The sequence below is a fragment of the Gracilinanus agilis genome, chromosome 4 (genome assembly GCF_016433145.1).
Source record: "Gracilinanus agilis isolate LMUSP501 chromosome 4, AgileGrace, whole genome shotgun sequence".
Classification (NCBI taxonomy): domain Eukaryota; kingdom Metazoa; phylum Chordata; class Mammalia; order Didelphimorphia; family Didelphidae; genus Gracilinanus; species Gracilinanus agilis.
The window spans coordinates 36,830,796-36,857,603 of record NC_058133.1 but is presented as its reverse complement, the minus strand read 5'-3'; the positions used below and the strand labels follow the sequence as shown (position 1 = coordinate 36,857,603).

The 26,808-nt window shown below is 40.7% G+C and overlaps 1 protein-coding gene across 1 annotated transcript in view; it reads right to left on the bottom strand.

Annotated features, from left to right (window-relative positions):
• The window catches only part of TGFBR3 (transforming growth factor beta receptor 3), a 116,093-nt gene that overhangs the window by 84,059 nt on the left and 5,226 nt on the right, over nt 1–26,808 (bottom strand). Inside the window, exon 2 of the mRNA XM_044674839.1 lies at nt 18,889–19,026. Within this exon, the coding sequence (XP_044530774.1) occupies nt 18,889–19,026 (138 nt within the window). The remainder of the gene's footprint in view (nt 1–18,888; nt 19,027–26,808) is intronic.

The following is a 26,808-nucleotide window of genomic DNA, read 5'->3' as shown; positions in this document are numbered from 1 at the left end:
GGGCCTTTGCTGAATTGAAGAAATTGACCAGACAGATGTAATGTCTGTAAGTGATGTAAGTAGGATGTAAGTAGGAAGGAATGTAAAGTGATGTAAGTAGGAAGGAACAGATAAAGATTGAGTCAGTCAAGATAGGCAGGAACATTTTGGCAGGAGAGACCATAAAAAGGTATTTGTGGAAGCCCAGGTGATTTGGAAGGGTTGAGAAATAAGGTCCCTACAGTCCAGGCTCAAAACTAGCAGAGAGGAGAGGAAAAGAGTGGTGAGATTTCGGCTCCCCGAGACAGAAGTCCTCTGAACATGCAGGGGATTAATTATGATTAACATTTAACCCCCTCCACCTCTCCCCACCCCTCTAGCAAAGCTTTATTCAAGCCTCCCCAGACAAGTCATTTGTTCCAAGGGAAAAGAAAACCTCCTCATGCTCCCTTTGTCATCCACCATCGCTGCATGGCTCCCATCTGTTCCCTTCATGCTTGGTGGATTTGTCCAGGGAGGGAGCCAAAAGCAAAAGCCTGAATAGGAGGCTGCTGATCTGAATTCTCCTTATTGAGCAAGCAGTTCCCTGTGAAGGCTCTGGGGGCTTTCAGAAAGGTTGCTGGAGCCTCCGATGAAACATAAACAGCTGTGGGAAATGGCCTTTAACTGTAAATGCTGAATGGAAGTCGTTAATAATCTGGAGTTTCATTAGGTAGTGCCAGATGTTAACACTGGGCAGAGGAGGGGGTGGAATGATAGGAGGTTATCTAGCCAACAGTTGTATGAGGCACCATAGTAGAAAGGTAGTCATCAGACTTAGGTTCAGGTCCCAGTCCTGTCACTAACACTAGCTGGGTGACCTTGGGCAAACCTTTTTAATCGATTTACTAGAAGTTGTTAAGTGACTATTAATTGACAGAGACACTTTTGGAAGGCAATGAGGATATTAGAATGAAGAACAAAACAACCCTTACATGTGAGGAGGTTGTTCTCTAATGGGGAAGACAAATACATGTTAAAAAAAAAATTTACATAAAAAACCAAAAAATATAAAATTTTATATATTAACAATATACATAAATATAAAGTGAATAAACACAAATATATACCAATGTAAGATTAAAAATTAATATCCAAATACTCCAAGTATATTTTATAAAGTTTATTAAAAAATAACTTGAAGCAAAAGGAAAGTAATAACCTCAGTAAAGAAAAATAAACTTCCCAGGGCCGCACACACGGAGAAGAAAAAGAGGGTGGGGCCACACATACATATCAGGAACCAATCATGGCTTCCTATTCTGCCTGGGGCTGGGGCTGGGGGGGGGGGGGGAAGGCGGGAAGTCCCAGGGACTCAGCTTTGCTTCCTGTCTTGTGACTCAGATTACCTTTTCCATTGGCTGGTCTATATGGTCTATATCTCAATTTACTCAGCGGTATCTGGCCCCCAGGGGACAGGAAGTGACCTCATAAAAGTGACACGGGGGGGGGGGGGGGGGAAGAGAAATTCACTTCAGACAGAAGGTCAGTATCCTCAAAGCTATGGTTTTCCCAATAGTAACGTATGGTTCGGAGAGTTGGACTAAATGGAAAGCTGAGCGATTGCAGAATCAACACTTTGGAATTGTGGTGCTAGAGAAGACCTGAGAATCCCTTGGACAGTGAGGAGCTCAAATCAGTCAATACTTAAAGAAATTAATTCAGATTTTTTTGTTGGAAGGTCAAATACCGAAGCTGAAGCTTAAATACTTTGGCCGCAGAATGAGAAGACGGGACTCCTTGGAAAAGACGCTGATGTTGAGAAAGATGGAAGGCAAAAGGAGAGGGCGACAGAGGAGATCGGGATGGACAGAGAGTGTCGTGGGAACAAGGAGCATGAACTTTTTTTAAGTGACCGTGGTTGCTGTTCATGTTGAAGGTAGAGTTAATGTGCTCATTCGAATGGGCCAAATGCAGCGAGAGTGAGGTGAGGGGGTATTTGGATTTCACCAGGTCCCCAGACATGAATAGTTTCAAATGTTCCCAGTAACTGGTGGTAGAGTTAAATTCCAGAGTGAAATGGGAAATCATTCTTTTTTTTCACTCCTTACCTTCTATCTTTATACCAATTCTAAGAAAGAAGAACAGCAAGGGCTAGGCAATGGGGGTTCAGTGACTTGCCCAGCGTCACACAGATTTGAATCCAAGACCTCCTGATTCCAAGTCTGGCTCTCTATCCACTGTGCTTCCCATTTACATGGGAAATTAAGAATTTGGAGGAGAGGCAATATAGACTGACACCACAGATGCAGAGACACCCAGACATGATCATATAATAGATACCCATTTCATCCACACATGCCCCAATTCCTACTGCCACGTTGCATCTAAGGACCAAAGAGCCAGAGAGAGGTTGTCTCTTGTGGCCTTTCCCTCTCTCAGTTTAACCCCCCACACTGGAGGAATAACAAAGTTTGTTAGACTGAGTATAAACTTCATTTCAGCCTGATGCTCCCTGTGGCTGGACTGGGTCAGGCCACCTCAAATAGAGTTGGGTCATTCCTCTAGTTTCCGTAATGCCATGCCTTCTTCTATATATGGAATGGAGGAGCAGAAGAGCCAAACAGGAATGAGAGTGCTGTAGGTTTAGGTACCTAGCGGACAGCTTCTGCTCCTTTCTCAGGACACTTTAAAAGACTCTCACAGGGATTTATAATCCATGTAGGCACACCTTCACAGAGCAGGCTGGCAACTTTCCAACAGAGCTAGGAAGTACTGCAGAGGTATTGCAAACCTAGACTTGGAGTTAGAGAGTCAAGTCCCTACTCTGGTCACTAACTAAGCACTTACTAATTCAGTGAGTAGAAGCACATTCCTCAGAAAGGCACATTTCTTCTAAAAGTAGGCTTTGGGGAAGAAAGTTATTTGCAAGCTGACTTTCAACCTTACTATGTAAATGAAGCTACAACTCTGTCTCTGTCTCTGTCTCTGTCTCTGTCTCTGTCTCTGTCTCTGTCTCTGTCTCTGTCTCTGTCTCTGTCTCTGTCTCTGTCTCTGTCTCTCTCTCTCTCTCTCTCTCTCTCTCTCCCTCTCCCTGTCTCTCTCTCTCTCCTTGTCTCTCTTATCTCTCTCGAAGAGGTGAAAGAAAACTATCTGCCTTTGATCTTTTTTAAAACTTTATTTAAAGAAAAAACCCACTGCAGTTCCTCTAGGCTGAAATTAACTACCCCCACTAAACCCTGAATCTTCTCAGATTCAAAATTCCCTCCAAGGCACACCTGGAAGTAGGGGGCGTGGCCCTTCCCTAGCACGTGATTGGTCCATTCAAGACCAATCCCACACTAGGAAGTAGTAGGGCGGGGCCCCAACCCTCCCCACCCACCAACTTTAAACACTTTTTTTTTTTAACCCTTAACTTCTGTGTATTGGCTCCTTGGTAGAAGAGCGGTAAGGGTGGGCAATGGGGGGGTCAAGTGACTTGCCTAGGGTCACACAGCTGGGAAGTGTCTGAGGCCGGATTTGAACTAGGACCTCCCGTCTCTAGGCCTGACTCTCAATCCACTGAGCTACCCAGCTGCCCCCAACTTTAACACTTTAAAACCCACACTCTCTTATCTCTTAACTCCCTCTTATCTCAATCATCATTCTTATCTATCAATCTCTTATCTCTGTATCTCTTATCTCTCTCCTATCTCTCTTATATCCATCTCTTTCTCTCTTATTTTTATCTCTTTTATCTCTATCTCTTTCTCTCATATCTCTCATGTCTCATCACTATTGCTCTTATCTCTTTCTCTTCTCTCCTCTTCTCTTTCTCTCTTATCTATCTCTCTCTTATTTCTTAACTCTCTTTCTCTTATCCCTCTTATCTCTCTTTCTCTTATTTCTCTTATATTGCTTATTTCTCTCTATAGATCTCTCTTATCTCTATCTCTTTTTCTCTTATCTCTCTTATCTATCATCTCTCTTATCTCTATATCTTTTTCTCTTATCTCTAATCTCTCATATATCCCTTATCTCTTATCTCTATCCCTCTCTCTTATCTCTATCATCTCATCTCTCATCTCTCTTATCTCTCTTCTATCTCTCCTTTCTCTTTCTCTTTTATCTCTTATCTCTATCTTATCTTTATTTCTTATCGCTATCTATTCTCTCTTATCTCTTTTATATCTCTTATCACTATATCATATCTCTTATATACATCTTTTGCCCTTATTTTCACCCCTCCTTTCTCTTATCTCTTATCACTTTTATCTCTATCTCTTATCTCTCTTATTTCTATCTTTCTCTTATCCCTTTTCTCTTATCTCTCTTATATCGCTTATTTCTCTTATATCTATCTTTCTCTTGTCTCTCTTATCTATCATCTCTTTCTTATTTCTCTCCTATCTCTTATCTCTCCTTATCTTATCTCTATCATCTTATCTCTCATTTCCTAACTCTCTCCTATCTCTTTCTCTTATATCTATCTCTTATCTTTATCTCTTATATCTGTCTCTAATATCTCTCATCTCTCAACTCTTATCTCTCTTTTATCTCTCTTATCTCTATATCTCATCTCTCATCTCTCTTTTATCTTATCTCTCATCTCTTCATCTCTATATCTCATGATTTTATCTCATCTATCTTATCTCTATCTTACTTATCTCTCTTATTTCTTATCTCGCTTATCTCTTTTCCTCTTAACTCTCAATTGCTTATTTATCTTATATCTCTTATCTATTATCTCTCTTATCTCTTATTTATCATCTCTTTCCCTCTTGTCTCTCTTATTTCTCGCCTATCTAGATTTCTCTTATCTCTAATCTCTTATCTTTCTTGTATCTCTTCTCTTATCTTTCTCTCTCATTTCTCTTATCTCTCATCTCTTTATCTCTTATCTCTATCTTTTATCTCATCTCACTTATCTCTCTCTTATCTCTCTTATCTCTATATCTCTCTTATCTCCACCTGTCGTTCTCTTATCTTATCTCTTATCTCTATCTCTATTTCTCTTTTATCTCTATCTCTCTTTTATTTATCTCTCTTTCTCTCTTCTTCCCTTCCTTCTCTTTCTCTCCCTCCCTGTCTTCTCTTTCTGTCTCTTTGTCTCTGTCCTCTCTCTCCCTTTCTGTCTCTTTCTTTCTCCCTGACTCTTTGTCTCTCCCTCTCTCCCTCCTCCTCTTTCTCCTTTTTCTCTCTTTTTCCCTGATTCTGTCTCTGTCCTTCTCTATCTTGCTCTGTGTTTCTCTGGCTCTCCCCTGTCCCTCTCTGTCCTTAACCCTGCTGACCTTCCTCTCCTTTCTCCCCTTCTACTTTCTCCTTAATTCTTAATGACACTGCTTTCTCCTAGTCTTTTTCCTACTCGTCTGACTGCTTCTTTTCAGTTTCCTTTACTAAATTACTTTACATATTCCACCTTCTAAACACAGGTGACTCCTTGTAAGCATTCTCAAACCCCTTCTTTTCTCTCTCTCTACACAGCATTCTCATGATCTCATTCTGTCCCTTGGGTTCAATTAGGATCTCTAGGCAGATGAATCACATTACTAATCTCTCTCCTAACTTTCAGCCTTACATTACCAGGATCTGTTGGACAGCTCTTAGTGGATTTGACCTTGGCGTCTCAAAGTCAACATAACCAAAATGGAATCCGTCTCTTCTTCCTTTAATCTCCCTTTCTTCCAAGGGAAATATTATCCTTCTATTTTCTGGGTTCATAACCTCTGAGTCATCTCCAGCTCTTTACTCTCTCTTATAAATGAGTTGGGAAGTTGTGATTCTTCCTCCACACATCTCTGGAATTAATCCAATTCTCTTTACTCACATAGCCACCACTCTAGGTCAACAAATCAAGTATTTATTAAGTGCTTACTCTATCCCAGACACTGTGCCAAACATTGGAAACATAAATACAAACAAAAAGGAAACAGTTCTTGCCCTCAGGGAGCCTATATCTGAATGGGGAAAAACACATAAAAGGGAACTGAAAAAGAGAGAGAAGAAAGAGAAAAAGGAAGGGAGAGAAGGAAGGAAGGAAAGAAGGAAGGAAGGAAGGAAGGAAGGAAGGGAGAGAGGGAGGGAGGGAGGGAGGGAGGGAGTGAAGCTGGATTTGAATTTGGATCTTCCTAACTCCAGGCTCAGTGTTCTATCCATTGTGTTACATAACCTGCCTCTGAGATCCGTCTAGCTCTAGTTCAATGATCTCATTAACATTCACTAGTCCATGCAATTAAGGTATTAGCAAACCATGTTTCCACCAAATAGAAATTCACTTTACAGTTGAGGTCCTCAGATATTTTTTCTCGCCACAAAACAGTCAAGAGCTTGCTTGCTTCCCATAAAACCTGGGTAACTACTACTGTGATCTATTTTGGTTTTCAACATGACAGAAATGACAAGGGCCTGAGAATTAGGGCTGCCTAGAAGGGTTGCATTGCCCTTCATGCTTATACATGCTAAGGGAGAGTCCCAAGATGCTGCCCTTAGAAAATAAACATGGAAGAACTTGAGATGGTGCCAGTATGAGGACACTCCTCTAATCTCCCACAGAAAAATTATGAGAGGAGGTGGAGGTAGGGGAGGATGAGAGGGAACAGGGGAGGGAAGAATGGGAGACGAAGAAAGAAGCCCAATATCTCACCAACTCCATTCAAAAGGAGGAATTCAGGCCCCAAAGTTTGGCAAACTAATGAAGGCTGATTGACTTTAAACAGAGAAATTTTCCAAAGAGGAGTCACTGGCCTTTTAGAACTTTTTTAATGACTCACCACACTCTTAAGGTTTACCTTATCTAGGATCAAAATTTGGAGGCTAGAGGAGAACTAAGAGACCACTGACTCCAATCCCTGAACTGGAGAAAGTGAAGCTGAGAAATGCTTAAGTGATTTGTCCCTGGCCACACAGCTAGTGAGTGTCAGAGGCGGGACTGAACTGCCTGGCACTCTATCCACTCCACCACCTAGCTGCCTTGCTCTACATTCAAGAAAACTGTCTTTCTTGCTTTTCCTCACACAAACATTCCTTCTCCTGTCTTCATTCACTGAACAGATTGTCCTCTACTCCTTCCTCTCCTCCATCTCTGAGCACCTCTAGTTTCCTTCAAATGTTGCCTCTTACATGAAGCCTTTCCTGATTCTTCCATGAATGCTATACCTTCCCCTCCTCCAAATTTCCTTGTATTTATTTCATTTACGTTTTGTGCTCTTATATGTGTACATACTTTTCCTCTGATAGAATATAATTTTCCCAGAAGGCAGGGATTATTTCTTAATAAATATCCAATGATTGGCTGATTCATCATGATCACAAATTTATAGATAAGGAAGCTAACGTTAAGATTGGCCTATGAACACGCAGCTAGTGGTAGATTTCCTATATTTAAGTTATCTCATGGGGGCAGCAAGGGGGTGCCATATACACTGAGCTTCAGGCTTGGGGTCAAAAAGTCCTGAGTTCTAATCCTGCCTTGGACAATTACTAGTTGTGTGATTCTGGAACAATCACTTAACTCTTGTCTGTCTTAGTTCATTCATTCAACTGTAAAATTGGGATAATAGAAGCTTCTTCCCAAGATTATTGCCGATGTCAGGATCTAATGGGATAATATTTGGAAAGCACCTAGCACAATGTCTGGCATATGATAAATTGTATTCTTATCATTATAATAAATTATGAATAAAATAAGTATATTATATTATTATATTAACCAGCTTAATAAATGCTGGTTGATTGGTTGAATGCAAGAAGTGCCTGGTGAACATGGGGGCCCAGGGGTGCAGAAGGAGGCTCACCCCAGCTAGGTGATAAAGTGAATAGAGTGCTGGGTCTGAAATCAGAAAAACTAATCATTCTGAGTTCAAATATGATCTTAGACACTAGCTATGTCCTCCTGGGCAAGTCCCCTAGCCCTGCTTACTTCAGTTTCCTCATCTGTCAAAAGATCTGGAGAAAGAAATAGCAAACCACCCCAGTATCATTGCTAAGAAAACCCCAAATGAGATCACAAAGAGTCAGACATGACTGAACCACACCACCACTAAATGAAAAGAACAGTCACAACATTCTAAAACAAAGAATGCACTGGCATCTGAGTGCCCCCTCCCTTGAGTATACCCCAGGGTGTTTTCGAGGGGTTCCTCACCAAGTATGGCATCTCTAGATGCTTGTGTTAACTTTCCTACAGTCTGCCACGAGCCTCCTTACGTGCACATCACAGTTCCCATCAAATGGCCACCAACTAGTAACACAGAAATGCATTCCTTTTCCCAAAAACACTTTACCAAAGACTGCCCACTAAAAGAGCCAGACCTTTGCTGACAAGTCATGCCTGAGACAAATACCCCAAACTCTGGAGAGTTTCCTTCAAAGGAAGGTCCCAAATGACTTCAATGAACCCAGATAGCAAGGAAGCACAACCTTCATGATCTGTGGACTTTTTAAACCTCATTGGATTATACTGGATGGCAATTTGGAACTATGCCCAAAGGGTTTTAAAAGACTGTCTGCCCTTTGACCCAGCCATACCACTGCTGGGGAGATAATAGAGGGAAAGACTTGTACAAAAATATTTATAGCCGATCTCTTTGTGATGGCAAAAAATGGGAAAATGAGGGGATGCCCTTCGATTGGGGAATGATTGAATAAATTGTGGTATCTGCTGGTGATGGAATACTACTGTACTAAAAGGAATGATGAACTGGAAGAATTCCATGTGAACTGGAAGAACCTCCAGGAACTGATGCAGAGTGAAAGGAGCAGAACCAGGAGAACATTATACACAGAGACGGATATACTGTGGCACAATTGAACATAATGACTTCTCTACTAGCAGCAATGCAATGACCCAGGACAATTCTGAGGGACTTATGAGAAAGAATGTATCCACATCCAGAGAAAGAACTGTGGGAGCAGAAACACAGAAGGAAAACATATGATCAATCACATGATTGGGGATGTAGATTCTAAACGATCACACTAGTGCAAATACTAATAACATGGAAATAGGTCTTAGTCACTGACACATATAAAACCCAGTGGAATTGCACATCGGCTATGGGAGGGGAGAGGTGAAGGGAAGAGAAAGAACATGAATCAAGTAACCATGGGAAAATATTCTAAATTAATTAATTACATAACATTAAAAAAATAAAAAAATAAACCTCATTGAATTAAATGAATCATCTTATATTTACCTCATTGATATTTTGTATACACACTTATGTGAGAGTAGCTTCCTGGAGAGGACAGAAGGTTAGTGTCAAAGCCAAGAGGACCTTGGTGCAAGTCTCTCCTCTGATATCTACTGACTTTGTGACTGTGATCATTTAAACTCAGTGTTCTAGACAAGTCTCAAAAACTGGAAGTTACAGAGAAGGAGGTCACCTGTATGTAAACTCATGAACCACAATTTGAGATCCTCTCAAGTAAAAGGATATTAGCAGCTGATAAAGGAACTTATATTCCAGGGAGTGTAATTAAACCTACTGATCCCCAGTAGGGTTCTTTCAATACCAAGGGGTCAGTGATGCCCTCCTATAAAATATGGTCTTTGATGGCCCCTGAGTCATCCAAGGATCCGGTCCCTGGACATTAAAACTCTTAAAAACAAACCACCAAAACCAACGGATAAGTGTCCTTCATAATAACAATGTATGGTACCCATCCCACAAGAGATACTGAGTCATCAGCCCACTGGAGACACAGAAAATAACCCATCTCAAAATGCTCAATTGGCAAGTTTGCTTTCAAAAGGAAACTTAACACATTTTTAAAACACTGATCTGCCACAGCCCAAATCAGAGTGTCCAGACACCTTGGTTTCTTATGGAGATTGGGTCCTGATTAAGTAGGAAGCAAGACTGGTTCCTAGGTCTTTGGTCCATATGCTCAGGTATCTTTTCTGGGTTCTACTTCGAGAGAGAAGGAGGGAAGGAGAGAGGGAGAGAAAGAGAGACAGAGACAGAGAGACGACCAAATTTTGAATTCTAACAATACTTTCTGATGATGGTGACAGGAAGTTAAAATGTCAGGGATGGAGGAAGAGAGAAACAGGACAGAAAGAAGAGTGGCCATCCCAGATGGGACAACTAATTTAAAGTCTTACTGTAATGCCTCATGATGACAAGGAAGACCCTCTATGTTCTTGAAGAGCACACCAAGGGAGCATGGTCTGGTATATCCTTCCAACCTGGGAAAGTCTGGGATATGAGCATCTGAGAATAACCTACCTGGTCATTGGGTGATTTTTTTTAGAGGACTTATTTGAAATGATGCAAAGTGAAATCAGCAAAACCAAGGGAATCAAATACCCAATAATGTAAAGGAAAAGAACCAATTTGGAGTGAAAGATATGAGAATGTACCTCCCCATCTATTTTGCAGGGACCAAAAATATGGTGAGAAGACTGAATATATCAGTTAACTTGGTTGATGAATTAATTAGTTTTACTGAACTGCTTTTGTTCCTCTTTTTCTTTTTATTCTTTATTCTTGAGATAATTCTTGGGGCAGGGGAAGAAGAGGAGGAGGGATATTTTGGGAAAGAAAGGCAATATAAAAACAAGTGTCAATAATTTTTTAAAAAATGAAAATCCTTACCTTAACAGGATTTTTGTGAGGATCAAATGAGATAGTGCTTTGGGACTTATCAAGCACTACAAAAAGATTAGTAGTGATAATGATGAGGGGGTAGACTAGCTGATCTCTGGAATCCCTTCTGCCTTAATTTATCAATAAATGTTTTTAAAGCATTGACTATGTACCAGGAACTGTAATGAGTCTATGACTCTATGATCCTATGTAACCCTGGGCAAGTGGCTTAAACTCTCCTATCAAGTCATCTTGAAAGTAAGAGGGTTGGAATTTGGTTGTTCAGTCATTTCATAGGAATCTTTCATAATAAGAATGTATGATACCCATCCCATTCTTTATGACCCCATTTGTAGTTTTCTTTACACAGAACCTGAAGTGGTTTGCCATTTCAATATCTAGCTCATTTTACAGATGAGAAAACTGAGGCAAACAGGATTTAATGATTTTCCTGGGATCACACAGCTTTTAAGTGGCCAGATTTGAACTCAGGTCTTCCTGACTCCACGTCTGGTGCTCTATCCATCTACTCAAGGGTTGGAATAGGCCAGTGATTCCCAAAGTGGGCGCCACTGCCCCCTGGTAGGTGCTGCAGCGATCCAGGGGAGCGGTGATGGCCACAGGTGCATTTGGGGGCAGTGATAGTATGTGACAGGGGGTGCTAAGTAATAGTTTTTCTGGAAAGGGGGCGGTAGGCCAAAAAAGTTTGGGAACCACTGGAATAGGTAATAATTAATTAAAAACAGCTGGCATTTATAAAAAATATATTTTAAGGTTTACAAAATGCTTTACAAAGATGGCTTCTGAGGTCCCATTCAACTCTAGATCAATAATCTTCTGATATTTTGTGCCGCTGGGCTAGTCACTCAACCACTCTAGTCCTCAATGTCCTCAACTATAAAATGGAGGAGTTGGAATAGATGGCCCCTGGAGTCCCTGCCAGCTCTTAGGTCTATGATTCTATGATAATGTCATCAAAGTACAAAACCCCAAAACCTGAACCACTACCATGCAGACCTTGCTGTGTGTTTTAAATAAAAACAAGTATATTCATTTTAATTTATTTCTAAATTCAATGGGGAAAATGATTGTCAAATGGGAAAAATTGGCAAAAGGAAGAGATCACTTCCAGGCTTCTAACTGAGAAACAACAGAGAGTACCCACAGAGAGAGTTCCTCTCCTTCTCCCTAACCCAACCAACCTCCCCCAAGCCACCATGATAAAACTCCCCAATAACCTACAAAGTTATTCTTAGCACAGTTTTTGAAGCCCAAACCCTCAGTGGTCTGATACTTGGACTGGTGAATTAGTTCACTCTTTAGTCACTGCTGCTGGTGCTGGCTGAGTGTCTCTTCCACTGCTCACACGATTCCTTGCACAGCCCTTGGTACACATCTGGGGCCATTTAACAACCAATTGGAAATTTGGCCTTCTGACTTCCCGTTAAATACAAGGCACAGGAAAACAAATGGCACTTGCTTTACAGTCGGTCTTGTCAGTCATCCAAGCTTCAATGCAGCCTATATAGAACTGTGGTGTCATGGAAGACACCCAAAAATGCTTGGACCATATTTTTAAAAAAAGGGGGCAAAGGGAATAAGCCAGATTTTGGCGTCCCTGCCCTCCTCAACTCTTCCAACCCTCCTATTTCCTTTCTTAGAAATGCATAAATGGCTTTTAATTGCCAGGTTTATTCCTGGTATTAATTTTGTTTTTTTCACAGAATCTTAGAGTAGGAAAGGGCTTTTGAGGGCATATTGTCTAACCTCATTAGGATGAGATTTTAGTTTCTTTCTATTATAAAGCCAAGAGCACAGAACTGGATTTTACTCCTTTATTCTTACTGAATTAACTCAATATTTCTTTGAGCTTTGCTGAACAGGGATCTTGTTTCCAGTAGCTTAACCTAACCATGGCCAGTTTCCACTTTTGTTAGCCATAAGTGGTTGTACTACCAACGGCATCAAAAAAAATTAATTTTTATCTAGTGACTCAACTTTTTTCTAATTCTAAATCTATATATTTTAGTGGTTTTCCTAACTGTATTTCAATATAATTGGTTTCTCAGTATTTTATTTTATGCTTTTAAAAACCTGATTTTGAGAAGCAGCCCATAGGCTTTGCCAGTTTGCCAAAGAAGTCCATAGCATGAAAAAGGTTAATGATCCTTTGATCCTTTTACATAAGAGGACAATGAGGCACTGAGGTTTTTTACTCCCCCAGCAAAACACGAGGAGTTAGGGAGAAAGCCACAACTAGCCCCTCAGGTTTCCTGTTCCTTTTCCAATCTGCTTAATGAAAAGCGGAAAAATCTGAGAAATCTTAAGGGAAATAAATTACTTTCACAGGCCCCACTGATTAATTGCCAGAAAAGGAAACACAAAGGCAGGAATCCAAAAGTGACAGCCAAAAGGTGTTCCTCCTCATTAATTGACACGGTTACCTACCTAACCATTGGCATCATCTTTTTTCTCTTAACAGATATTATGATATAGAGGACAGAGGATAAGATCAGCCTTGGAGGAAGGAAGACCCATGCTCATCTTACCCCTGATGCAGACTAGCTCTGTGTCTCTAAATAAGTCATGAACCTCTCAGGGTCCCAGGCTACTTTCTAAAACTATAAAGTTAAGTCTCCTACCTGTATCAGTAGAGGGAGTTTCCATATTGGGAGTTCCCTACCTTGATTCACTGATGAAATCCTAATTCTAAACACCATTCTAAACAACGCAGTCTAAAAGTGTGCACAGGTCAATTAATTCTACTCCATTAATCCAGACATGTGCTGTCAAAGTGAGGAGAACAGTGGAAGGGTGTCTTCAGAATCTCTTACTGACTGGTCCAAGGAATCCAACTGCGCAGAGTTTTCAGGAGCCGTCAGAGATCTAGGTGGATTTTCCTTTCCAAATACAGAATAGTAGTGGGAAGCCAAAAAAGGAAAACCTATTCTTGAAGGGTGTGCCCTAAAAGCTTGAAACAATGACAGATGATTTAAAAATAAATATAAGGAGGAAAAGTCAATACAATAAAAAGATAAAGCTGGAAAGACCAATCAAAGATGGGTACTGCTAGGTTTTAAATGCATCCTTTTCACAAATGGGGTTCCAGGCTTGGTCATCTCTTCAGCTGGTTCCCTTGATTTCTCACTCATTAAGTCCTTGCCCTCTTCCCCTCATCAAAGAGGATTTTTTTGTTCTCTGTCACAATGGCCAGGGAAGCTAAATATAACTATTTAAAACTAGACCATTTCCCAAGGGGTGATATCGGCTGCAAGGGAATCCAATTCTTCTATTAAAGACTTGGCATGGTGTGTAGTAGAGAGGATGTTGGATTCTGAGACAGAAGGACCTGAGTTCAGACTCAGACTCTTACTAGCTAAGTGACTCTAGGCAAGTCACTTAGCCTTTATGAGCCTCAGTTTCCCGGTCTTCAAAATGGGGATGATAATAGCATCTACCTCACAGGTTATGGGTAAGGACCAAATGAAATAACCTATATAATGGCTTAGCAAGCCTGAAAATACTATCCAAGTGCCAGCTATACCACCCAATATAGACTTACTAAACAAGCATGATATTTGCTTTTCTAGTGTCTTTTGGGTCCATTTTCCTAGCATTCCTCTTCCTACCATCTATCTATCAACTCTCTCAGTGAGAAAAGAGCCCATCTGACCACCAACTTTGACTATGACACCTATTAAATCCAAACATCACAGGAACGGAGCCAACCTGTGCCCTACAGCTTCCAGCCTAGGTCAAGAAACTGAATTTTAGAGTTGGACAAGACCTTCTTACACAATCCTTTCAAGTGATTTTTTTAACCCTATATTTTCAAATTGATCCGATTTAGGTCTATAAGATAGGTGATAAAGTCTTCAACTCTCCAGCAAAGAAAAACAAGAAATCCCTCCCAAGTTTGTCTGTCATCCCTTTATTTTGTGGCGTGTGCGTATGTGTGTCTTTCATCTATAAAATGTCCACCGCTGGAAACTCTGCCCCAAACGCCCACCATCAATCTTCGGGTGGCTACTAATTCCTAGGTAACCAGCATAACTGGATAAATGAATTGCACATGTCAGAAAGGAACCAAATTCTACACACTGTGTCTTCCTTATATTTTGGAAAAGTGAAAAGCATTTCCAAGATTTAGCAGCAGAGAAATACAGTAAAGACATCTGAAAAAAGAGAGAGAGAAATCTTTAAACGGAATGATGGTAGGACATATGGTTTTAGTTCTCCTTTGGGTCTGTAAAAGTCATCCTAGGATTTCACCCTTTATGAGACACCAAAGACAAGTTTTCTCTCTTAATAAGTCCCTCACACTTCATTCTTAAAGGTTTCCTTTTTGAGGTTTGGAAGTAAAAGTTGAGGAGACCACTTTTTTTTCTACCTAAGCAAAATGCAAGTCTACTCAGAAAGGGAAGATGCCATTACAGAACAAAACAATCCCTTTAAGGGATTATTTTAAAATTTGAAAACTTAAAGATAAACAATTCTCTTTAAGGGATTAGATTTGTTCAGAAACAGAAACAATGGTTAGTCACTGATAAAAGCCAAGTTGAGGCACCAAATATGGAGAGACTTTCCAACAATTAAAGTTATCTAAAATTGGAATGGATTACCTTGAGAGGGGGTGGGCTTCCCCTCTTTAAAGGTCTTCAAGTGGACAGCCACTTATTGAATACCCTGCAGTAGAGATTGCTTTCAGGTATGGATTGGTCGACATGGTCCCTTCCAATTCTCAAATTCTATGATTCTGAGATTTATCTATTCCTCAATCCATCCTTCAACAAGACATCCCAGAGTGCAGAGGACTGGAAGAAATGCATATAAGTGATGAAACCAAGTTCCTTCTCCTCTTTTTCTCTAACATTCATTAAATAAACTTGAGTAAGCTGATGCTTCAATCTTCCTCTTCTACAGGTCATTTGGGGCCTTCAGGTAAAAGACTTCAGATAAGCAGTTTGATGAATAGAGCCATAAATCAAAAAAACTAGACACAAAAAGGACCCCAGAAGCTATCTAGCCCAAGTACAGAGTCACTAAGACTGAAAAATGAACCCAAAGGCATAGGAAGTCATATCAACATTTTAAACTTGGATCTGAAGAACATGGTCCTGGTTCTATACTGGCAAGAATCCTTGGGTCCTATTATCCCAAAAAAGCACTAACTGTTGTTTCAAAATTGACCCCGATTTCTGAAGGAGGAGAAGAATGGTTCTCTTAGAAAAAGATGACTAGGGAGCAGCTAGGTAACTCAGTGGATTAAGATCCAGGCCTAGAAAGGGCAGGTCCTGGGTTCCAATATGGCCTCTGACACTTCCTCACTGTGTGACCCTGGGCAAGTCACTTAACCCCCATTGCCTAGCCTTTACTGTCAGAGATGGAAGAACCTCTAGACCAGTGATTCTTAAAGTGGGCACCACCGCCCCCTGGTGGGTGCTGTAGTGATCCAGGGAAGCAGTGATGGCCACAGGCGCATTTATCTTTCCTATTAATTGCTATTAAAATTTAAAAAAAATTAATTTCCAGGGGCACTAAGTAATACTTTTTTTCTGGAAGGGGGAAGGTAGGCCAAAAAAGTTTGGGAACCACTGGGCTAGACCAAGCTAGACCTAGCTGGAAAAGAATTCCTCGTAGTGGTAATTCAATCCCTACTTGAGGACCTCACTACCTCATAAGGCATTCCATATGTGGACAGTTTGGATGATGGATAAGTTTTCTATATATTGAGACTAAATCTAAGCCTCTATAAATTCTACTCATTGTTCATGAGACTGATACAATTTTGTCTGTGGCAAGACAAAAATCAGGATGACTGGTGATGGCCAGGGATGCATGGATGAGCTTGGTGTCTTCCACATCCAACTAAGCCCTAAGTACTTCCCAATGCCTGCTCCAGCTGCCTTCATGGCCATTGGAACAAGTTGTTCTCATCTGTCCATTCCACCAGGGGAAGTATTTACACACTTGGAACAGACACCCCCATTAACTCCACCAGTGGGTCTGAGGCCGGTAGGTTTTCTCAATCTAGGTTAGCCCATCTCCTGGTTGGTTTTACCAATATGTGATGTGACCACTGCCCATGGTACAGCAATGGGTAGAAGTTGCAAAGAGGCCAATTTAAACCCAATGTCAGGAGTGATGTTTTAAGCGATGAAAATTACCCCAAAGTGGACAGGCTGGAGGTAGTAGGTTCTCCCTCGCCCACTTGTTGGATGTGGAGATTTTCTTGGGCATAGACTAGATGACCAATGACTTCCCTTCCTGTTCTGAAATTCTATCATTGCCATGATGCTTACTTTTAATACGGCCCCTTTAACATACAAGAATTTGGGCACCACTGAGCTGTTTATAATTAAGAATACAAGTCTGTTTTCCTGACAGAAGTACACAGTTGGGATGAAATGAGCCCCTTGGAAATCTAGCTGACACTAGACATTCTTGAGCCAAAAAATTTTTAATGGAACTAGAGGTCAACCTAACAGATTCAGCATCTGACTATCCGTCTGTGACATAAATTGTCCCTGGGTATTGATCCTGGGGAGTATTGTCTAGGTTGTAGAAAGTAAGGGTGGGCGTGTGTGTGTGTGTGTGTGTGTGTGTGTGTGTGTGTGTGTATTACCATAAGTTTTACAACCACACAGAGTGAGTATATCACAGTAATTAGTAAGTAGTAGCAATCCTAATTATTAAATAATTACTGGCCCCTTGTAATTCTACACGAGGGAACCTTTGAGCCACAGGTTAAATTAAAGCTTTTTCTTAAAATTTTTTTAACTGCATTTCATCTCTACATGAAAGGAAGTGATACTCTGAATTATTTTCAATCTCCTGCTGTTGGTTTTACTGGCTATTCCAAGGCAGAAATACTCAGAGCTTAAGCCTGCACTTGTCCTAAGTGCCATGTTTCATCCCTCTTAGGAATGGCCAAAATTCAAAGATTTGGAGCTCAAGGTTGAGGTCCTAACAGCTAATGATAGGAGCATGTATCTCTATGAAGAGAAACTGTGAGCTATCACTGTAATGCGGCCATAGTGTTCATCAGACATGATATCATACCCCAAAAATCCCATCTAAACAACGCGTCTAATTCATGACAACCAGCAAACTTGGACGTGCTGGCAAATGAAGAGGCCATGATTTACAAACAGTAGGTAATGTTTGGATCTCTCCACAGACGCAGTGTTCCTGCAAAACACAAATGACTTCATTGGGAAGCTGCCCATAGCAAAGGCTGAAAGGATCTGCCTATCGAAAGAAGAGCCATCTTTTAGACAAAATCAGAGTCTTATGTATGTTTATTTTGTGGTCCCAGACCACACATTGAGGGGCTATTTACAGTATTTGTAGTGCTTTGGTGCCACGAGGGCAGACCTAGGGCTGAAATCAAAGCTCAGGCCACACAAGCATTTCTGATTTCATTAGCCATCAGACTTCGCTGAAACTTTCTCCAGTGGCCCAGCCATGCTTCTTAACACTTTCAGGAATGTACACCAAAAATAGGACTTTCTACTAATCTTTTTGGGAGGATAGTAGGGAGAGGGTGGTATTACTCTCATAAAAGAAGCTTTTGCATGCTCAAGCACAGAAGATTTAAGGGCAGAAGAAACCTCAGAGGTTGTTTGGCTCGTTCAACCTCTTATTTTATAGATGAGGAAACCAAGGCCCAGAGACATTAAGAGACTAACTTGCCCAAGGATAGAGCAAGGATGGGGAATAGAGCTGTGATTTCATTAGTGGAGAATTCCAAGAAGACACCTTCTTTGCCTAAATCACTAGTGTCAGAATCAAAAAGGAACTAAATCCCAAGCTCTTACATAGACTTAGAAAACAACAAATTTACATTATCTATGTTGTACTGTAGTTTTGTTTTATGTTATTAAACATTTGCCAGCTGCATTTCTAATCTGGTTTAGGCAACTGGTAGACTATGAGTTTGATACTGGGGGCCCAAGTTTTTAAGTGACTTGTCCAGGATCAAGCAGACAGTAATATATCAGAACCAGAACTCAAACCCAAGCCCTCCTGGTTCCAAGTCCAGCTCTTTCTACTACACCACATGGCCCCTATCTTGCCAAATTAAAATAAATCCATCATTAGAACCTAGGTCACAAGTACACAGATTTAGAGCGGGGAAGGGACTTCCAAAGTGAACTAGTTTATCCCCATCATTTTATAATAAGAAAACTGGCACCCGGGGCAGGTAAGCAACTTGCCAAAGGATATACAGGTATTAAAAGGGAGAAACTATGATTTGAATCCAGGTCTTCATAAAACCAGTGCTCACCCTACCAAGGTAGTAGGAAATGTCACTTTTTTATTCAATCTTTGGTTTCAGAGGATAATAATAAGCACTTACAAAGAAAAGTCTGGGAACACCAGGAGCAAGCCTTTCTGTCTTTAACTTCCAGACCAAGGGCTGAGGGGAGTTGAGCAAGAACACAACAGACTTCTGATGGATGTGCACTGATGAGATGGGTTTCAGGTGCAGGGTAATCTACAAAAGAGAGAAAAAAAAAAGACACATTAAAACTAGAGTATTTTATTAAAATTCCCTCAGGGTGGCGTCTGAAATCCTGAATTCAACACAGTTAAGAGGACCATGCCATGCCTTAGGTCCAATTCTGCAAATCTGATTGACTCATGTGAACCAATGAGTGGGCCTGACCCCAAGCCCAGAAACCGAGTAGAACAGAGACACGGAACAAATACAGAATTGGGCCAAGGCAAAGAAAAGTTCTGTTCCCTGAACTGCCTTAGCCTGAGGTCAAATGACTAAGCTGAAAATCAGAACACAGAAGAAGGTACTGTAGTGGAAAACTGGCCCTCAAGATCTCTGGAGAGAACCATCCTTTTCTCCCTCCCAGGTAAGCTTCCGCCCCAAGGAAGATAAACAACATTTTGCCAAAGAAATTTTGCAAAAAAAAAACATTTTGCCTAAGAGAAGGCAGGAAAGCCAAAAAAAAAAAATCTGCCTCGTCTTGTAGCTTCCCAATTGTTGGTTTCAAGGGGTTTTCCCAAAAAAAATAAATCCCAAAGGACACAGGAACAAAAAAGTGGATTGTGCCAGACCTTTGTCAAAAGAACAGGGTGGGTGGGGAGAATGGGGGAAAAACTTGAGAAAAACAGGAAAGAAACACAGATGAACCTGGGCAGGAAATCTCAGCCCTGCTTTCCTAAATGCCAAAGAACAATCGTTACCAGCCTCAGAAAATGGAAGCTGTGAACAGTGAGTGACACGCTCTCCCTACCTGGAGCACACACTCTCCAGATACCACCTTTGGAGAACATAGGTGAGTAAGTCACAACCTCTTCTATCAAGTCTCAGTTTCTGTATCTATAAAATAGGGATGATAATAATAGCAATTGCCTCCCAGCGTTGTTGTGAGCATAAAATGATATATGTAAACCTTACAGCACCCTATAAATGCTAGTTATTATTATTATCATGAGACCAGTTTTTTATTAGTGATGGTGCCTCTTGTCTCCTAAGAAACATTTTGGAATAAAGATTCACCAGGACCAGCTGCTATTAAAAACTGACCCTGAGAAAATATGATATATGCCAGAAAAACACACTGTAGAATACTATTTTAAAATATTTCCCTTTGGTCCCTGGGGAAGTTCATCCACTTAGTTTTGGAACTCCCACCATGGAGCTAAGAGATCCTGGTTTTTTACTAACTTCAGGCGTACCTAGATAGCCTCAGACCATACGCCATGCTTCTCATCACACCCAGCCATCCACCTAGGCCATCTTGACTTCTACCTTGCTACCCTGACCTTAGAGCGCTTACTTGCCCACATCATTCTCCTCTTTACGCCTCTTGTTCTGGGCCCAGAAATCAAGTCAATGGTACCAGTGCTTCTGTAATGGTCCTATCAATTGATAATGAAGTCGTCATCTCTGTGACTCCCCCCCAGACCAAAACTCACTTCCCCAGCCATGCCTCTCTTAGAAGTGTTGTCCCCTAACCCAGAAAGGAAGACCCCTTGTTTGTACTTTTATCCCACCTACATGAGCTCCTGGAACATTTGTGGTGGTTGCTGTTATTATGTGATTTCAGTCGTGTCTGACTCTTTATGACCCCCCATTTGGAGTTTTCTTGGCAAAGATATTAGAGTGATTTGCCTTTTCCTTCTCCAGCTTATTTTATAGATGAAGAAACTGAGGCAAACAGGGTAAACTGGCTTGCCAAAGTCAGTGTCTCAGTCCAGATCTGAACTCATGAAGATGAATCTTCCAGATGCCAAGTCCAGTGCCCTATCCACTGTGCCACCAAGTTGTCCCTGGCACATATTAAGCATTCAATAAGTTTTTTCATTCATCCATTCATTTATTATATTGTCAGTCTCTGGCAATGTATTGGTTAGTTTCACTATCTGGAAAGGCAATATGGTGGAGTCAGAAAGACATGGGTTCAGATCCTACCTCTGATCCACACTAGCTATATAACTGTGGGCACACTGGGTGAATCAGTTAAGGTCTTGGTGCTCTAAGGAATTCTCTAAGAATTTAGCTGAAGAAAAGGTGCTTTCCTCAGCAGGAAGTTCCCCTTACCAATGAAATCTCAGGTCTACTAGACCTTAGCCCTCCTCTCAGTGTCTGATACATAGTAGGTATTTCATAAATGTTTAATACCTGACTGAATATCCCCTATTTTTTTGTTACAAGGGATGGTCCAATGGGTACAACAGGAAGGAAGGAAACATTTGGAAATGGAGGTCACATAAAAAAGTCATCAATAAAAATGGAAAAATGGGAAAAAAGATATTCCTCAACTTAATAACGTTTTTTAAAATTCAAATGAGTTAAAGTGAAAAGAAAATATGTCTGAGTGAGAAACTCAAGGCCTCGCATCTTCCAGATGGCTGAAAGATTTCGAAATATGGCACATATGATCAAGGAAAGGTTACTAAGAGTCACAACTATCACTGCTTTCCTGGAAACAACTTCCTTATTCAATATGTGGCCGTGTCTGGCCAAGAAGAATCTCTCATTTTGGCACATTCAGCACCGGCAAAGTCCCAAAAACCATTTAGCAAAGAAAAATTCATACTATGGCTTGGAAATTAAAGGGGGAAAAAATCCAATATATTTTTAAGGCCATTTCAGTTCTCTTGAAATTACCATACATAGTTTTTATACTTTTCATCTATTTATTTGTTGAATCACCCCTCTCTACCCCCTGTAGAAAGAAAGCTCATTGAGGGCAGGAACTAACTCATTTTTATGACAGTATTCCCAATACCCAATCCATTTTGTAGTCCAGACCTGTAATTTGGTTGATATGAAGAATTCCTAGGTGGGGTAACTCCATTGATACAGATTAATAATTCCTCTGGAGGCAGCTAGGTGAGTAGAGAACCAAGTCAAGAGACAGGAGGTCCTGGGTTCAAATCTGACCTCAGATACTTCCTAGCTGTGTGACCTTGGACAAGTCACTCAACCCCCATTCCTTCACCCTTACCACTCTTCTGCCTTGGAACCAATAATTAGTATTGATTCTAAGATGGGAGTGAAGGGTTGGTTTTTTTTTTTTAATTCTCTGTAGTTTAGGGTCTTAATAAATTGCTTAGGACACAGGGATTGGGTGACTTGTCCAAGGTATATCAAATGGAGGACTTTAACTCAAGTTGGCCTTCTATTTGTGACCCTGGGATGTTTCTAATCTTGCACATAGTAGGTATTTAATAATCGATCAAGCAACATTCATTAAGTGCCTTCTATATGCAAGGCACCGAGAATGCAAAGATAGAAGTAAGAAGACTTCTGTTCTCAAGGGAGCTCAAGGGAGAGATCTCCACACACACACAGAGATATAGAAAATAGAGTTTTTCTTTCCTTGTACAGGACAAAGCTAAGGTCAAAATGGACCCAGAGAGGGTGAATTGAAGGGGGGGAAGCATCAGCAGTTGGAGAGATCAGGAAAGGCTTCCAGGGCATAGCACAGTGCCTGGCACGTAGTAGATGCTTAATATAGAAAGTCACGGAGACATCCAACAAGAGCTTTGGAGGAAAGAGAGGTTCTTAGGGCAGAGGTGAGGAATAAGAGCATTCCAGGGCTTGTGCAGAGGCACAAAGGTGAGACAAAGAAGCCTAGCCTGGAGAATCACAGTAAAAAGGTCAGTTTGTCCAGGGCAGAGGGAATATGGGAAAGGCAGTGAGAAGTAAAAAGTCCAGAGAGGGGTTGAGGCCAGAAGACTTTTTTTCTTCAATCTTTACCTTCTGTTGTTCTATCAATTTTTTTTAAAACCCTTATCTTCCAGGCTCCAAGGCAGAAGAGTGATAAGGGTAGGCAATGGGGGTTAAGTGACTTGCCCAAGGTCACCCAGCTGGGAAGTGTCTGAGGCCAGATTTGGACCCAGGACCTCCGTCTCTAGGCCTGACTCCATCCACTGAGCTGCCCAGCTGCCCCCACTAGTATCACTTCTAAGGCAGAAGAGTAAGTAAGGGCTAGGCAATAGGGGTTAAGTGACTTGCCCAGAGTCACCCAGCTAGAGGCCGGAGGACTCTAAATACCAAACAAAGGAGTGAATGACTGATCCAAGAAGTAACAGGGGAGCCACTGGAGGGGAGGGAGTCAGGAGACTGACGGGCTCAGATCTGAATTGGAGGGACATCACCGTTGTCTCTCTGTGGGAAGATGGTTTAAAAATAGATGAGATTTGAGGCAGAGAGAACAATTAGGAGTCTGTTAATGAGAGGTGATGAAGGCTTAATAAATGTTTGTTGAATTGAACCGAAGCAAGGAGGTACAGCGAGGTTAATTTGGCCTACAGGAGTCTTCAGCAGAGCATGCTTGGAGTTGTCATATCTGGTTTCCATTGACCATGAAAGTGCTTCCAGCAATGATGACTCAACACTGAAGGGCCTTGGAGCCAAGAGCTGATGACTCAAGGAATGTTCAAGAGAAAGGCCTCATCCCTGGCTTTATTCTTCCTTTCTGCATGGGAACCCTCAGAATTATTAAAGCTAGGGATACCTAGAGGGGCCAGGCCTAGAGATGGGAGGACCTGGGTTCAAATCTGACCTCTGATACTTCGTAGCTATGTGACCCTGGGCAAGTCATTTAACCCCCATTGCCTAGCCTTCATTGCTCTTCTGCCTTGGAAGCAATACACAGTATTGAGTCTAAGATGGAAAATAAGGGTTTTGTGTTGGTTTTTTTTTTTTAAATAACTATTAAGTCTGCCTCCTGGGGAAGTAGAAAGTAAATAATTGTTCTGATCCAACCCAGTCTCCATGCAACCATAGATGCAGGGCAGCCAAAGCACACGTCCTGTCTAGACAAATCTGTTCTGGGGGCTGCCCTCTTTCGTACGTCACTTTACAGATCCCAAACAAAGGAGTAACCATCCTAAGATGGACCGTAAGTCTCCTCTGCTCAGAGCTAGATGGTAGCAGGGAAGGAGTCTCCCAACAACTACTCCAATGCTCTTGAAATTTTGCTGTTATTCAGCCATTTCAGAGGTGCCTGACCCTTCATGACACCATTTTGGATTTTCTTGGTAGACATCCTGGAGTGGTTTACCATTTTCTTCTCCAGTTCATTTTACAGATGAGGAAACTGAGGCAAACAGGATTAAGTGACTTGGCCAGAGTCATATAGCTAGTATCTAAGATCTAACTCCAGAGCTGGTATTCCATTGTGCCACTGAACTGCCCCTCTGTTTTGTTTTTTAAACCCTTACCTTCTGCCTTAGAAGAGATTCCAAGTATTGGTTCCAAGGCAGAAGAGTTCCAAGGGCTACACCACTGGGGTTAAGTGACTTGCCCAGAGTCTCACAGTTAGGAAGTGACTGAGGCCAAATTTGAACCCAAGACCTTTCATCTCCAGGATTGTCTCTCTATCTCTGAACTTTTTAGCTGCCCCATTCTTGAAATAGACAACGATCACCAAATGGACAATGAGATTTTTGGACAGTGCAATGCTGAGGTGAAATGCTCTTCTGCTGGTCACTTTATAACATTTTATTAGACTTCCCAGATTATAATAGTGTTTGTAAGTTGTGTAAATGAATCTTGAGTTTGATGTCATCAGAGGTATGTTTAGTATCCCTTTTGTGTAAAGGAATAAATTCCTTACCTGCTCCATAACTGATTCACTGAGTATCTTTCTCTTTCCCGAACCCTTTTATGGAGAAACCCTACATGTACATACACCTAAGCTAGAAGTAAAATACTCTCCAAGGTAGAAGAGGTTTAATGAGCTAAAAATGTGAGCTAAGATGTAAAGACGTGGCCGCCAATCCCCCAACCTCACCGGTCTAAACCCAGCCTAACCCATATTCCTGGGGAGAGAACAGAGAGTGAACACAGTGCCCAGCCTCCGAATGCCCCATCGGGGTTCAAAGGGATCCCCTGAACAATCTTCTCTCCTAGTCAGAAAGTCTGGCACAAGGGATGATGGATGATAAACAAGAAGGAATCAAAAAGTGAAGAATGAAAATGAGAGAGTATGACCTCACAATTTACCGAATAATTCCCTTAACCCAATAGACATAAGCTAACCCAGAATTGTGTGTCTCTGAGTAAAGCTTTCTCTCCTACAGATAATGTTTTCCAACCTGGGAGTGAGGAGAAATCCTCTAAAAACCCAATTCCTGCTGAAAAGAGCAGAGACTGCAAATCAGAGGACACAACCCCAAATCTGAGAATTAAAGTTAGTTTTTCTGAAGATAACGACCCAAAGTGGACAGACGGAATCAGAAAGAACACTAAGAACGGTCCCTCGGGTTCCAGGCTTCTGGGGAAATTAATCTACTCGTCTCTGGAACTCGTCATCCAGGGCTGTTCAGATGAGTGCCTGATGGGTACAACTCTACCTAAGTCCCAGCACATCTACCTGGTCCAAACCCAACCCCATCAAGCATCATATTGATGGAACCAAACAATGTGCCATCTGCCTACTGCCCGTAAATACACCTCCATCCCATTTCCCAATTCCTGGCTGTCTTCCCACCATGGTCCTCCCTCCTCTTCGTTCACCTCCACCAGAAGCTTGGATTTGGCCCCTGTCTCTCTCTGAGAGGTGAACCTCTGACTATTCTGCTCCAGCCCAGTCCTCCCCATCACTTCCCAGGATTCTCATTCTACCCCTTATTTTTTTTAGTACTCCTTAATTTATTCCCATCTCTCATGATAATATATGTAATTATATGTTACATATGTAACTATATATATAATATAATGTAATTATAATGTATGGTTCTTGAAGGCAGGTACCATTTTGTTTGCTTGTATTTTTCTCCCCAAAGCTTAGTGAGTGAGCTCTTAATAAATGCTCTATCTATCAAACTACCTACCATTACCTGTCCTCAGATCAAAGCCCCCTTCCTTGGCCACCTGTCCCCCTAGACACAGTGTATTGTCTCCCCCTTTTAGGATATAATCTCAAACATCCTGCTTGCTCCAGAGAAAGCACTTAATTTTTTTCTTAACTAATTAGTTCCTGTTTTTTAAACTGGAAATTCATTCACATTTTAATACATGGTTCTTTCTGGCCACCTCCACAGCTGATTTGTCTAAAAAGAAGTAAAGGGAACACCTGAGTTGAAGGGAATCCTAAATAAAGTTTAACTCCATTTACTCTAATTGGCAAATCGGTTGTGGCCAATGGCTCCCAATTGGGTGATAACCCTTCAAAGAAACAATAATTTCTTTTTCTGAAATGGCTGGTTTTTTGTTGAATGTTTGGTCTAGTAAATTTGACCTAGACAAACAAACCCAGCATATATATTTTCTATTTATATAGTATTATTATATATTAATAACATACAAATATAAAAATATCAATATATTATATTATAAATATTGCCTATTTCTAATATAAATATATATAGAAACATTATATTAGAAACATTTCTAATATTGCATATTTGTAATATAAATACATAGAAATATTTCGAATATTGCATATTTCTAATATAAAAATATAGAAATATTTCTAATATTGCATATTTCTAATATAAATATATAGAAATATTTCTAATATTGCATATTTTAATATAAATATATAGAAATATTTCTAATATTGCATATTTCTAATATAAAAATATTGAAATATTTCTAATATTGCATGTTTCTAATATAAATATATAAAAATATTTCTAATATTGCATATTTCCAACATAAATATATAGAAATATTTCTAATATTGCATATTTCTAATATAAATATATAGAAATATTTTAATATTGCATATTTTAATATAAATATATAGAAATATTTCTAAAATTGCATATTTTAATATAAATATATAGAAATATTTCTAAT